Here is a 14,094-nt window from a genome sequence, read left to right as displayed (position 1 = left end):
TATCTATCTATCTATCTATCTATCTATCTATCTATCTATCTATCTATCTATCTATCTATCTATCTATCTATCTATCTATCTATCTATCTATCCATTTTTCAACGTAGTAAATGATGGGTTTCTTACATCAATGATGCTAGTTTAAATTTCTATTTTACCTTAGTTAAACTGTCAGTATTTATCATATATATGCTATATTACAGTGGTTTCAATAAAATTATTTCAAAGTTGGACTCGTATTTTCCCGGAATAGTCACTGATGTAGCGGAACAGAAGATATAATATTGAATCGAAGTCAATATTTATTATCCCCTGTAAGCTGTTGGGTAATTTGTAAAGGATGAATGCTCTGCAGAAATCCACAGCATATTATGAAAAAGGGTACCATCTACAGTCCATCCATCAGTTCCTTCCTTCACCCACACCGGCGTACACTACACCAGCGTACGCTGCACGGAGCCTGCGAAGGCATGTGACTGAGTAAGGACATGAGATAAAATTATGTTAACTTAGCGCTGAGTAGTTTAAATTCTCCCAGCGCCCACCTCACAACCCTGGACGGTCGTTATTCATCTTTGTCCCTGCGTAGGTACAGACCCTGCAGAGACAAGCTGCGCGCAAAAAAACCCCGACCTGGACAGCGATGGATAAACGTCCCAGTACAGACTCCCGCAGCAAGACGAGGCTACTACGGTTTCTTACCCCCTGTTCGAAGAGAGCCCGCAGTGTTATGATCATTGTTGAGGAGCAGCCCCACAGCAGCGAGCTCCTGCCCACTGGCGTGGCCGAGATCGTCCGTTCTACCCGGGCTTCTCTGTAGCGCACCAACACCGGGGATCCACCGCACCTTTGGGCGTCAGACGGATTAGTTAAATCGGTGTAGCTGATCTCACCCCACCGGCTATTGGTGGCTCTGACCCGTCGTTGTCAAACCGCGGGGCTAATCCAATCAAGTGTTTAAAGACGAGACGCCAAGAATAGCGCCAATTACAGTAAAAAGTTTCAGATCTTCAGCGTGGTGAGTGTGGTAATAGTGCAAATGAATGGGGCACCATGTATAGTTAATGTCATTGATGAATCGCCTGCCAGGACCGAGCAGCCTTCACAGCGAGGACATCAAAACAACAATGCGATGATCACGAGGATTACTTTGAATCCCTGGGAGTATTGAAGATAATACTAAGGATCAGACCGCTGACACAGGTTACATATGGTACCAGGTAACGCTCTTTATCAATTCATTTTACACTGCTGTTTGCCACATGTGTGATACTGGTGTCTTCATATTTTAATTACATTTTATTGATTGCAGATTTGAGAAGATATCTAATCTGCTTTAGGCACAAATCCCAGAGATACAGCCACAAGACTGTAAAGAGAACGAACTATGAAATGTGTAGCTGTGATGTTGAGGCCTGTAAGGACAAAAATGGTCTGGGTGAAAATGGTTGTATGTTATAGACTGCTTATGCTGTAATCACAACAAACAATCACTCACCATGATAGCTTTACGCCCACTGTATCATACTTTCGATTCACATTACTGGAAGGTAGGGTTTATTCTCACCTTGTAGCCAGAAAGAAGGTTGCATGAGACCTAGATCCTTGAAGAAGCGTGATGTCCTAAATTCCCCAGAATATATCGCAGCATTTGGATGTGAATCTACATCAAGTGTCTGTCTGCTTCATGATTAAGTAAGAATGTTTTACTAACAGTGTAGGAAGGCTAGTCATCTAGTGGTTCATTAAATCATAGTATGTTCCGTATCTTAGTCCAAACATAATGTATGAAGGACAAAACACTGTGTTTGCACGCTCCAATTATAATGAGTTTAAATGAATGTCTATATGTTCTACAATTATAATGCAATTATCATTGTCTGCACGGGAATATAGATGTTCTAATAGAAACTGAAAGTTTGATGTTGATGGTGAGTTCACATACTTGACCTAGACCATCAGCAGATCCATGTTGTTGTATGTACAGCATGATTCCCTTACAGTTTCCTCACAAATTTAGTAACACATAAAACTATTGTTGCTATAACTACCATCCAATAACCAGGTTTTTCTTCAGGCTCCAGTAGCAGTGTGCCTCTTCACAAAAGTTACTCTAATAGCTCTACAGAAGCACAGTTGCTGAACTTTTACTGAAGACTAGATCGGTGGGGGTACAGACAAATTTCATACTTTTAAGGTTCATTCAAAGCACCCTTCTGTAATCTGCAGCAGGATGATTCTATGATCTCATCGATGTAATTTTACAGTTGTATCATTTTAGATTTTAAACCTCATAGCCTTACAATTTGATTAGAGTATTTGTTTTTTGCTACCGAATTTAATCTTGTAAGCCAAGGATAAGTTCAGTTTAAGAGGGAAATTTAATCAGGTCTAAAGTAATTAGGTTGGTTTGTATCTGTAGAAACAAGCCTATTATATTACTGTTTTGAAAGATTTAGACTAACTTAGAGTCACAATAAAACCAATCGATCTGGTAGAATAAGAGGCTGGGTGATCAGGTTATACTGGACTTAATCATTCACCAATAACAACCAGATTCTGCCATTGGCCACTGAGAAAACTCAGTTTAACCTTTAGCTTTGGGAAAATCAACATGCCTGTTTTACTCACAGTGTTATTCCTCATGTTTTCATAGAAAGCAAGTAAGACTGTTTATCCATTTGAGACCACCCATAAGTGTCATTACTTGTTTTTATCACAGTCGTCCCAAACAATGTCAAGTTTAGGTCCAGTCCAACTGGATGTTCATCTCATCTATATAAAATAGTGAACTGCTCAAAGTAAGAAAAATACATCTATATGCAGCACTCAAAGTGCTGTATATAGATGTGGTAACTGCATAGTATGTAACAAACTAACTTGGGATAATGACACACTTGCTTTGGTGCAAGAATGAAAGCTTCCTCAGGACTGCCCCCAGGTCAGAGAAAAGCCAATTAGTAGATGGGAGTGGCAGAGAAAGTGACAGGCAGTAAGATCAAAGCACTAAAGTAGTCTGAATCAGTGAAAAGGATTTTTGTGTTTATGAAATGTCCCAGAATCTCTTACAGCTCTCCCTCTAAAGTCAAAAATATTGAGGGAAATATATAACAAGTCTGGCATAAAGAATAACAACTAAGTGTCATGTGTGCATGTCATGTGTGCATGTCTTACTTTCACATGATTCACTGATTTGCATGTAAAGCGAGGAAAATTAACCCTCTCTTTAGAATATTACTATCAAAAATGCCTCTAATGAGTCGCAATTTGCATATGTAACGGTGTGTATTATGCATATGTTCTCCGTGTGCATTCCCCCTCAGGTGCATACGTGGAGTGTGTGCAGAATGAGCAGCACGTTTGTTACATTAGCTGAAGTACTGGAGGCACGAGGGGGACCTCTGCTGGAGGAGGAGGTCTGGTCCTTGCTGCTGGGCACTGCAGAGTCTTTAGTGGATGTCTCTTATAAGGGTAAAGCATTTAGGACCCTCCCCACCTCACTCCCTGTTATTTTAGCCTCACATACATCATGCCTTATAACGCCACGACCATACTATCATGTTGCGCCAGTGGAAAATCTCTGAAACCATTTAAACATATCGTGCATTCTTGCTTCCCTCAGTGGGACTTTAGTGTAAAACTACAGTAAAGCCGATAGTACATAAATGTTTCCTTTTTTTCAGGTCAAAACAATATGTGCAGTATCATAAGCCCCACCTCCTTGCTGCTGTCAGCCACTGGTACCTTAGCATTTAAGAACTGTGGCCTATCAGATGAGGTTTCCACATTCGCCGCTCCGGAGATGCTGCAGGGCCGTGCCAGCTCAACCAAACCTGCCACAGAGAGGGTCAGTGCGCGTGTTTTCGTACCCGTATCTCACGTGAAAGTGGAAGGCAGATTTCTCAAATAGTGCAGAGTACTAGAGCCTGTAGCTTTACAGCTTATTAGCAACTTTAAACTCTGCAGTGACTTCGCGACGTTAAGAATCAATCCAGACATAAACTGATGTGTCTCTTTCATTGAGTGGAAAATCTTAGGATGTCTGGAGCTGAAGGTCGAATAAGGTGTAAGTGCGCCATCTAGTGGCTGAAGAAAGAGAATCACGACCTGAAATCTGCACTTGTGAGCCTTACGTGTGTACATTGTCCAAAAAAGTAACTATTAAAAACAAATTATAATGTGAAAATGATCATACATTTATATAACAATATTTCGTATTTGAAAAACCACTATATAGAATTCATGTTCAAGAAATATGCCTTAAAACTCCAAAAAAGAAATTACAATGTGTTGTTGCCTGCTCCCTTTTGCTTCAGTAATCTGCATTTCTATTTTATACATCCAGTATATGGCATACCCCCGATTTAATCAATCATGCTTGAAATAGATTTATTTTTATTGTTTTAAAGATTCTCTGTGCAAACCAGCTCACGTTGATCTACTGTATCTATCTTGTTCTTACTCTTACTTGCTTTTTACTGGAAAAACTTCACTCTCATTCATATATAAGTATCGTCACTATTATAACACATTATGAAGGAATGCAAAAGTAAACCTGGTTTTATCTGTTGCATAGATGCTGGTGTATTCACTGGGTATGACTCTCTACTGGTCAGTTGATTTTCACCTACCTCAAAATCAGGTAGTAGCCCCTTATATAAAATCATCAGTTATTTTCTCATTAACCATCACAACTCAGCTGTTGTAATTATTATTTAAATTCTCACTTTCAGCCGGTTCAGTTGAGTGACCATCTAAACAGCCTCCTCCTCAGCATGTGTGAGGACCTGTCTCACCGCCGGGTAAACCTCAACTCCATCCTGGAAGCCTGCGAATCCCAGCTCAAAGCCTCCATCCTGCTGCCCCCCGCCAAAGTCATCAGGCAGCTGGTGGAGGAGGTTTTTCATGAATCAGTGAGTCGGAAAAAAAAAAGCCTTTCTACACTAAGGTCATGTCTGATGATATTTTATGTTCTCATCAGCCTATTCTGTGTGTGAAATTAATGCCATACTGTGCACTAATGAAAAAAAAATGAAAGTGTCTGTGAATAGCAGGGGTTCTTTTTCCTCCAGATGGACCAGACATCTCTGCCAGACAGCAATGTCCCTCTGAGCGGCAGAAGTCTGATGATCAGAGAAAGACTTCATGGTGAGCGTGATACAGTTGAGATAAATGTTTGATTTAAACTAGGTCCATACAACACACACATAAAAAGCTGAGTCATTTCATTTAATTTCTAAATAATCCTAATGCGTCCTAAATAAATTTGACCTTTAAGAGGTGTCATCTACATATTTCCTGGACGTAGCTGCAGTCACTGTTGGTTTGACTCAAGACTGAACACCGGACAACAGGATTAAAATCTTAACCTAAAGCAAGCCCAGGATTAGGATCCTGCGAGAGCCAGTAATCAGATACTGAGCGAGCTGCTCCAAGCTAAAACCTCCTGCAGGTCTGTCCAAACATCTTAGTGTCTCAGGGCAGCAGAGACAAAGAACCAGATTAAACATTGCTGTCATCTTTTATTTCTTACCTGGATGACAGGAAAGAGAGGGCCATTTTCAGACTTCAGCGAAGGAAGTGCTGAAGGTAGAAGATATTCAACGGACTCTGACTCAAAGTCAGGTATGCGTTTCGTTTGGCTGAAACCAAATCCTGAACAGAAGTCACAGGATGTCTTTCAAAGAAGTTTGTTTCATGTCAAAATGCATCACTTTAGTGTCTGGATGTAATCCTTGAATTATGCATGCTTTTATGTTTTGTATCTATTTTTGTTTAATGCATTTTACAGTCAGAACATATATATGTGTACTATTTAAAAAACAACAACATTTTTAATATGTTTTATAGGGAGTTTACCTCAAAGACCATGGAGACAAAGACCGAGAAGCTCTCCCACATCGTTGTACCAATCTTCTTTAGAAAGGCATGTATATATGCATGCATATATACACACCATCACTGGACCTTCTACCAAGAGTGTAGAAGGATGCTATCTGTGCATTCATGTCAGCACAGATAAATCTTTCCGCTCCTCATTTCCCCCGTCCTTATTGTCTGTACTGACTTTGAGGGGATCTGACATTTTCTCGTTGTTTGACTTTTCCAACTCGCCTGCACAACTATTACACAATCTGTCCTTCCCCACCCACCTCTCTCCCTTCAGAATCCCTCGTGGGGTTCGTCACAGGGACAGCAACTGCAGTTGGCTCGGTAGGAGTCCCCATCACGACATCTCTCCGAAGACATCAGGCAGATCTCACAGTCCTTCCATCACATTCAGCGACTCCTCGCTTAGTCTGAGTCAGAGAAAATCTAAGGTAAGCTCAGAAACGAACTTGAATGTATCAGTGACATAAGTCAAGTGAAATGTTTTTGCAGGGCACGGAGTAAACGTGCATGCTGTGGATCTGTGTGCATGTAGCTGTATTAGAATGACAGTGAACTGTAGAGTAGTCAGTGCAGGTGAACTAAAATCTCTGTATACAGTTGATCATTTAGTGAGGAATGACAACCTGTCAGATGTATTCCAGCTAATAATATATACATATTATTTTTTTTGTTTAATTAATTTTATTTTCCAGGCATTGGGTCCCGAGTTCGTCAGAATGCCAGATGAGCAACAAATTGTTCTTGAGCTTCCAGGATCTATTGTGGTAAATGAATAATCTCGGCTCACTTGCCCATAAGCAATTTCGGTTTACACTTCTGTTTGCTCCTATTCTTTTAGCTTTTCCTTTCTCGCATGCTGAACTGTGTCTATTTGCATAATTGCATGTATAGTATTTGTATATGTATGTACATGTACGTGTGTGTCTGTGTGTTTTGTGTGTACACGCCACAGTCCAGAAAGGGCCGTTCATGTTCGTCTCAGAGAGAAGTGACTGTTGTGATGCCTAATGGACAGTACGTGGTGGTTCGCTGTGATATTAAGTCCAGAGCAAGAGATGTGTTTGACATGGTGGTCGCGCACGCAAACTTGGTGGAACACTTTTACTTTGGTCTTGCCTTCCTAGATGGTAAGAGCCCATAATAAATAGGACCTGATCTATCTTGAGTGCACTGGTTGTGAGAATGGATTGACAGTAAAAAAAAATATTTGAATATGTAATTTATCTGAATACCTTTCCAGAAAAAACTGAAATGACTTTGAATCTGTCTTTCCGCAACTGGATGTTTTAGTCACTTCAGACAAATGTGGCTAAAGAAGCTTTTCTTTGGCATTCTGCAGATGATGAATATTTCTTTTTGGAACATGAAACAAAAATCTCCAAAGTTGCCCCTGACAGTTGGAAAAAAGGGCAGATATCATCCTTTTTGGTGTTTCTTCGAGTCAAATTTTTTGTTGATGATATCTCCTTCATTCTGTAAGTGCTGCAGTGGTTTTACGATTAACTCATATGCAGGAAGCTCATTTTCAGAAATGTATTTAGTTAAACCCACTGTTGCCTTTTTTCTTCTTTTTTTGTTCCTCCTTCCTAGGCACAAACTGACTCGTCACCAGTACTACTTACAGCTGCGTAAGGATATCTTGGAGGACAGGCTTTACTGTAATGAGGAGACAGGCTTATTCCTGGCTGCTCTTGCGCTGCAGGCTGAGTTTGGTGATTACATGTCAGAGGTACAGAGGATATAACAATCATGTTTGCAGCATGTCTTTAAGGAGCAGCATTATCTGTCAGTGTGTATCCTCATCCTTTTTGTGTCTCTTTTTTAGTTATATGGCAAGAACTATTACCAACCAGAGCACTATGTGTCCAAGAGGATGCTTGAGAAGCTTGCCCTGCCCAGCGTCAAGGAAGAGTTGCCAAGACTACATGCAAGTCATGCACAGATGCTGCCAGAAGAGGCAGAAATCGAGTACCTAAAGGTAACCACACTAATAATGCATTTATTCCCACACATGTACACAGACTCGTTTAAAAAGTAGCTTATATTGTCCTTTAGTTACTGTATGTATGCTATAGTCATAAGTCTCGGTGAACTTTTTTATTACTACTACTATTTTTTTTTAATTTGACAGTTTTACTGTCCTGCTTAGTTTATAAATACATGTATATATGAGAGTTAGGATCAAGAGCTAAACTCCCAGATTTTGAGTCCCACAAAATCTGAAAACCATGTGCACATCAGATTGCACAGCAGCTACCAGAGTATGGAGTTATGTTCCACCGTGTGGGGCGAGAGAAAAGGTCGGTGGTTGGAGAGTTGGTCTTGGGAGTCTGTGCCAAAGGAATCATCGTGTACGAGATGAAGAACCACGTCCGGACTGTTACCAGACGCTTCCTCTGGAGGGAAACTGACTCCATATCCACTGGGGTAAAAAAATATGGCCTTTCAGTCAGACTTTGCTAAGCTGTGTAAGACATTACTTTGCAGAGGTAGTATTGCTATGAAGCTCAGAGGAACTAAATAATGATTTATGTCTTTCAGCGGCGTAAACTGATTATAGAGTGTGGTGGCCCCAGTGGGAAAAAGCATGGTTTTGTAACGGAAAGCTCAAAAATAGCACAATACCTCCTGAACCTTTGCTCAGCACAGCACAAGTTTCACAGCGAGATGACGTCACGACAGCTAAACCACACCTTAATCCCAGGTGGGAATATTTTGATTGTTTAAAATTTAAACTGCACAAAAAAAAGAGAAATCAGACTAAGAGCTCTTCTCTGTCCAGCCTGATCCCAATTAAGACTTTAAAATGTGTTTGTTTTTTCTTCTCTCACTGGATAGGATAACTTGTCTTAGATTGATTGATTGTTTTCTCATTTCTTCTGGAGATGGGATTGGTAGGAAAAACTGATCATATTTATTCCTAAATGGAGAAAGAAATGAGTACTGTGAGCAAAAAATATTGTTTCAGGGTTTAGCAGTGCTAATATTTAAAAAAAAAAAAAGGTTTTAACCAAGCATAACAAAGAGCAAGCAGCACCTGATTCTACTTTGTTTCTCCAGATGAAAACATGGAAAAGTACATATCCGCCTACAGGGGTCGTAACCTGAACTTAAGGCGGATATCCTGCTCAGAGGGCATGTTGAACCATGTAGGATTGGCGCCCGGTCAACCAGACTCCCTGTCCAAGTCCTGTGACGACCTGACTGCCAAATTGGAGGCTCGGCTCCGCCAACAGAGAGAGATGAGGAGAGAGATGAGTAGAGAGCTGAACAAGGATCTGCCCGAAACGGGAGACCTCAGGGATGTAAAAGAGCGACAGTGTTGGAGGTAGCCCTTTATAATGATTACGAGTTTCATGTTATTATTGCAAAAATATAGGTGGATTTAGCTAAATGTTACCGTGAACATATGTTGTAGTACGCCAGAGCTTCTTCCCAGGATGATGTCCAGTATGTCACTACAGAAGCAGGACTCTGATGCCTCATCCTCCATTCGAGGTGAGCTGACAAATAAAATATAAATACAACAAGTCTTTGAGTAACACACTAAATCAGCATGGAGCACCTGACATCTGTTTGGTAGCCTCTAAGTCATATTAGGTTTTTGAAATTTGATGGTCACAGAGTTAAAGTAGAGTGACAGTCTGGTTGTCTGGCTGACATTGTCCCCTCACAACAATAGTTCTTCTTCTTTTCAGTAGGGGCTCTCCTATGTGGAGTCCACATGTTTTCTTCATGTGTTTAGATCTAATTCCAGATATGTTGATTTGAACATTTCTAAAGTGCGTACAAGTCTTAATGTTTTGGTCTGTTTATGACCTAAACCCACACCATACATTTGACCTGCCCCTGTGACCCAGTGCACAATAACGAGGCAAACAAAGTATATAAATAGTTTACTGCTGCCTGTTTATCATATTAAAAACATACGTTTTGCAGTTGATACACCAACCCGGACCCCACCAGAGAGAGAGATAGTCTGCGTGACCCTGAAGAAAGATCCCAAACTGGGCTTTGGTGAGTTTATTAGCTCAGATTTAGCTGAGAGAGATAAAATTCCTGGTATAACAACAACAGCAACAACAAGTGATTCTTTAGTAAAAGTCTTCATATTCTCTGCTCCTGTTTCAGGCTTTGTGATAGTGGGAGAGGACAATACAGGCAAACTTGACCTTGGGATCTTCATTGCTTCCATTGTGCCTGATGGCCCTGCAGAGAAAGATGGACGAATTAAACCAGGTGCAAAGTTCAAACGATGCAGATTAAAAATATAGATACGGGATGAAAATGTATAATAAAATATCTAGAGCAAGATACACAATTAGATTGGACGTGATCTGTCATAAGGACTTGAAGGTGATTTGCTGATTTTTCCAGGTGGACGTCTCATCTCACTAAATAAGACTAGTTTGGAAGGAGTGACATTCAGTGATGCTGCTGCCATCTTACAGAGCAGCCCCGATGAGGTGGAGCTCATTGTGTCCCAGCCTAAGCGTAAGATCGGCCCACTGCTTTCTCCGTCCATCCTTCAAATATTTATAAATTATTATCAGATCATACTGTGCAGAGTAGTAGTTATTTCATGGTTTTAATGCCACCTGGTTGTTTTCCTCTCAGAGTCACTGAAGGACAGACAAAGTTCTTTGAGTCAGAGTACTCTTGGATTAGCGTTGGAGAGGAACTTTGGGTCACAGACTACCCTGAGTAGCACAGAGTACCGTCCCGGAGTGGAGGAACTCGAGGATGTCATCACATTGTCCAGCATGGCAACTCCAAAACACAACAGGAAGCTTCACATTCCTGTGGTGCGAATACACGATGCCCAGGTTAGAACCAGTGCTCAGAAGACAGCGGTTAGAGACGATTGACTTTACTGTTTTTAAAAGAAGCAGTGCTGTCAAAGCTGATATTAGAGTCCAATGCCAACTGATAAACAGATTAAGTGCTCACATTAATTGGATAAAACTAGGAGATGTCGTCATTCACAGGATTCAGAAGTGTCCCAAAGATATGCCCTCATTCATTCCTTTCTTTTTTAGGAACACTTTAACGATCTATTTATTTTCAGTTCAGTACAGATGTTAAATTATTTCAAAGTCATTATAACTGCAACATTTACACTGTTACCTATAATATTATAGGCTGCAGACACTTAATTTAAACTTGCATACATTTACAGAATTGTTTTGAATAACTGCCACATTTTGCAAAAGTCTCAAGTAACAAGTACGAACACTCTAAATCAAAATGTTTTTTAATTTCACATTTTACTTGCAGAAATAACCTCTAAACATTACAATACATTTTCATGTTACTGTATGTAATTTTTCATGAAATCATTTCTTGTAATCTAACATTAATCCTCCGTTCTGCGTCTTTTTCAGGACGTTTACTCTCGGTCGCCCTCTATCTTGAGCCTTAAAACAGGCGAGCGGTTTGTAGTGGAGCTGAAGAAAAGCAGTGGAAGCCTTGGCATCAGTGTTGCTGTGAGTGAAATGTTTTAATGAAGAGTGCTTTCCTCATTTTCTCTAGTTGTAAAAGAAAGTAGAGTTTGGTTTCTTTACCGAATCATTTTTGAAGAAAAATCATTTTGGATAAAGAAGCTGTAAAAATACAATATGTTCTTGATATGATGTCAAATACTTTATCTTGACTAACTGAATTTGAATTGATATGAATCATATAAACTTTGTAAGATCACTGCTTTACTGTCAGCCAAATGAATTTCCTTTTTTTTTCTGTCTTGCCAAAGGGAGGAATTAACACTAATGTGCATGATGGAGGCATTTACATCAAGAGTCTGGTGCCTGGAGGTGCTGCTGAGCAGGATGGTCGCATTCAAATTGGTAATCTTTTAATTTGGAAGTAGAAGATATGATCAGGTGTTGAAAAAGGTAAAGGGTTATAAAAAAATAAATGATTAAAATGTGCAGGATCCGTATCAAACTTCTAAATTCTGGATAAATTCTAAGTTTATCAGTTGTTACATTGTAAGTATATCCTTAATAACAGTCCCCCTAACATCATCATCATCATCGCAGCATTATAAAGTATGAATCTGACACAAAAGTTCTTAAGCTTCCATATGCAGCATATTACATAAGTGATTGTGTATTGAACAGTAAGATAATAAAAGTCTAAACCCCAAAGATCATAAAAATGTATTTGAGAAATTATATTATAAAACATTTGCTGTTGCTGTTATTTACATTTTGTAAACCTCTGTGCTGTGACTTGTTTCGTGCCTCAGTGAGCAGGAGAGACTTTAAAGTTTGGTGATATGTCATCACACATATACACACACACGCACACACATCGCAAACCGTTTCGGTTCGGATGCTGCTAATGATGATGAGGTTTGTGTTTGTGCGTATGACAGGTGACAGACTGCTGGAGGTTGACAGGTCCAACCTGAGGGGCGTGACTCACCATCAAGCTGTCGAGTTCCTGAAGAGGACTGGGGAGGTATACATACACGGGCATGAACACTTGCTCATGCAATGAAACACAATCACACACACAAATGTTAATATCAGTGCTAAGTGACTGTCCTTCACAGAGGTTACGTATTTCTTCATCTCTTTAAATCCATGTTTTCGTGATCCATGATGATAATCCTTCCCTAATGAGTCTGTTTTAGTTTAAATTAACTTAAATATAAAACCATAAAAGTTAACATAATGACAAAAGCACTAAAGTCCAAACTATTGAATTCACTATTACAAGGACTTGACCTGACTCTTTAGACCTTTCCACCATAACCTTTTTTAAGGAAGCGTTATTCACAGTGAAAAAATGGCAGGAACCAGTGCTGCTACACATTATTCTCTGTTCCCGCTGTGACGCTATTTGTTCAATTAAATTTATCAAGCATATTAAGGGGGAGTATGTGCGTCATCTGCTCCCTATAGGTGGTGAGCCTGCTGCTCGAGAGGGAGCCCACAGTAATTCTGGAGCCTAGACCTGACTCGCCCTGCCCTACCTTGGTCCACAGTGCATCACACACACAGCCCCTCAGGACTGAAGTCTCCATGGAAACGACCTTGAGTGGTCGAGCCAAGGACTACAGCTTTGTAACGGATGGTGAGAGGGGAGACGAAGGGGCATTTACCCTCGTAATAAAAAAGAAAAGATAGACAGTGTCAGGGACACACACTCATGCACACATGGCCCAGAGGTGACTGTGAGTCATCTGACAGCTACATTGTGGTTGCTGTCAGAGTCATCTAGGGCTGATGCCGCCTCAGTCCCTTGGGATTGCATCCACTGAAACCTTAAAGCTTCCTGTTCGCTGGCACGTAGCCTTCCCTTCTTTACTGGTAATAGTAGGAAAAAAAGTCAAATAAATTGGGAAAAATGTATTACCAAATAATAATAACAGAAAAGAAATATACATGCATTTGTGACACTGAATTGAAAAATGTTCTTAGCACGTTGCTAAAGATCATAATTCACATGTTAATGCTCAAGTGTTTCCTTTCATCTCGTTCCTAGAAAACACACGTGAGGTGGTGCTGAGGAAGAGCTTGTCTGGCCTCGGCTTCAGCTTTTATATCTCCCAGCTGCACTCAGGACCAGACCGCAGCAGCGTGGTCCGCATCAAACGTCTGTTCCCAGGTCAGCCAGCGCAGGAAAGTGGCCTGCTGCGGGAAGGAGACATCATCCTGACTGTCAACAAAGAGCCTCTCAAGAATCTTCCCTATCAGGTAGAATTTATATGTTTATATCAGATAGTGTATTTTTTGTTTAGTTTGTTTTTTATTTCTTATATTTATAAGAGGACAAGAATGTGTGTGGACAATTGGACCATAAGAAGCTAAAAAGCAAAATAAACCTGTTTGCAAAATAGCCAATGTAGCCTTAAAACTGTGTAAACCTGTGGAAGAACAATGGATAATCATGAATGGACTGCCGAGTGTATAAGTAACACAAGCGACCTTGTTCTCTCTCAAGTCTCATTCACTTCATTGTTTCACTAATCCTTTAATCTTGTACCACTTGAAATAGAAAGCAGTTTGTGTCATTGTGCTTGTGTCATTTAATCTTCTCTGTACTGCCAAGAAGTTACAATGGTATTAGCAGCGTTGCTTTTACACATATGTTGGTCAGATAGCTGTGCACATTTTACACATCTGCCATATTGAGATAATCCATCCCACCTCACAGGTGTGCCACATCAGGATGCTGATCTGACATCATGAG

At 40.3% G+C, this 14,094-nt stretch overlaps 2 protein-coding genes across 8 annotated transcripts in view; one reads left to right on the top strand and one right to left on the bottom strand.

The window, feature by feature from the left end:
• The window catches only part of mapk8a (mitogen-activated protein kinase 8a), a 10,179-nt gene extending 9,418 nt beyond the window's left edge, over positions 1-761 (bottom strand). For all 4 annotated transcript variants that reach the window (XM_005743893.2, XM_005743894.2, XM_013913532.1 and 1 more), the window contains exon 1: positions 703-761. In XM_005743893.2, the coding sequence (XP_005743950.1) occupies positions 703-738 (36 nt within the window). In that variant the 5' untranslated portion in view covers positions 739-761. The remainder of the gene's footprint in view (positions 1-702) is intronic.
• Positions 762-1,168: 407 nt separating this feature from the next.
• The window catches only part of ptpn20 (protein tyrosine phosphatase non-receptor type 20), a 26,307-nt gene continuing 13,381 nt past the window's right edge, over positions 1,169-14,094 (top strand). For all 4 annotated transcript variants that reach the window (XM_013913526.1, XM_005743896.2, XM_013913525.1 and 1 more), the window contains exons 1-27: positions 1,169-1,220; positions 3,324-3,471; positions 3,684-3,847; positions 4,577-4,642; positions 4,734-4,913; positions 5,073-5,148; positions 5,545-5,625; positions 5,851-5,926; positions 6,167-6,320; positions 6,585-6,656; positions 6,845-7,019; positions 7,232-7,367; positions 7,483-7,621; positions 7,718-7,870; positions 8,134-8,319; positions 8,434-8,596; positions 8,953-9,220; positions 9,311-9,390; positions 9,832-9,909; positions 10,024-10,131; positions 10,270-10,386; positions 10,510-10,718; positions 11,277-11,378; positions 11,645-11,738; positions 12,272-12,357; positions 12,804-12,975; positions 13,387-13,598. In XM_013913526.1, the coding sequence (XP_013768980.1) occupies positions 3,348-3,471; positions 3,684-3,847; positions 4,577-4,642; positions 4,734-4,913; positions 5,073-5,148; positions 5,545-5,625; positions 5,851-5,926; positions 6,167-6,320; positions 6,585-6,656; positions 6,845-7,019; positions 7,232-7,367; positions 7,483-7,621; positions 7,718-7,870; positions 8,134-8,319; positions 8,434-8,596; positions 8,953-9,220; positions 9,311-9,390; positions 9,832-9,909; positions 10,024-10,131; positions 10,270-10,386; positions 10,510-10,718; positions 11,277-11,378; positions 11,645-11,738; positions 12,272-12,357; positions 12,804-12,975; positions 13,387-13,598 (3,471 nt within the window). In that variant the 5' untranslated portion in view covers positions 1,169-1,220; positions 3,324-3,347. The remainder of the gene's footprint in view (positions 1,221-3,323; positions 3,472-3,683; positions 3,848-4,576; positions 4,643-4,733; positions 4,914-5,072; positions 5,149-5,544; positions 5,626-5,850; positions 5,927-6,166; positions 6,321-6,584; positions 6,657-6,844; positions 7,020-7,231; positions 7,368-7,482; positions 7,622-7,717; positions 7,871-8,133; positions 8,320-8,433; positions 8,597-8,952; positions 9,221-9,310; positions 9,391-9,831; positions 9,910-10,023; positions 10,132-10,269; positions 10,387-10,509; positions 10,719-11,276; positions 11,379-11,644; positions 11,739-12,271; positions 12,358-12,803; positions 12,976-13,386; positions 13,599-14,094) is intronic.

The sequence above is a fragment of the Pundamilia nyererei genome, unplaced genomic scaffold (assembly GCF_000239375.1).
Source record: "Pundamilia nyererei isolate P.nyererei 1_Seehausen unplaced genomic scaffold, PunNye1.0 scaffold00136, whole genome shotgun sequence".
In the NCBI taxonomy this organism is placed as follows: Eukaryota; Metazoa; Chordata; class Actinopteri; order Cichliformes; family Cichlidae; genus Pundamilia; species Pundamilia nyererei.
The sequence above is the reverse complement of the archived record's forward strand: the minus strand, read 5'-3'. Positions and strand labels throughout refer to the sequence as shown.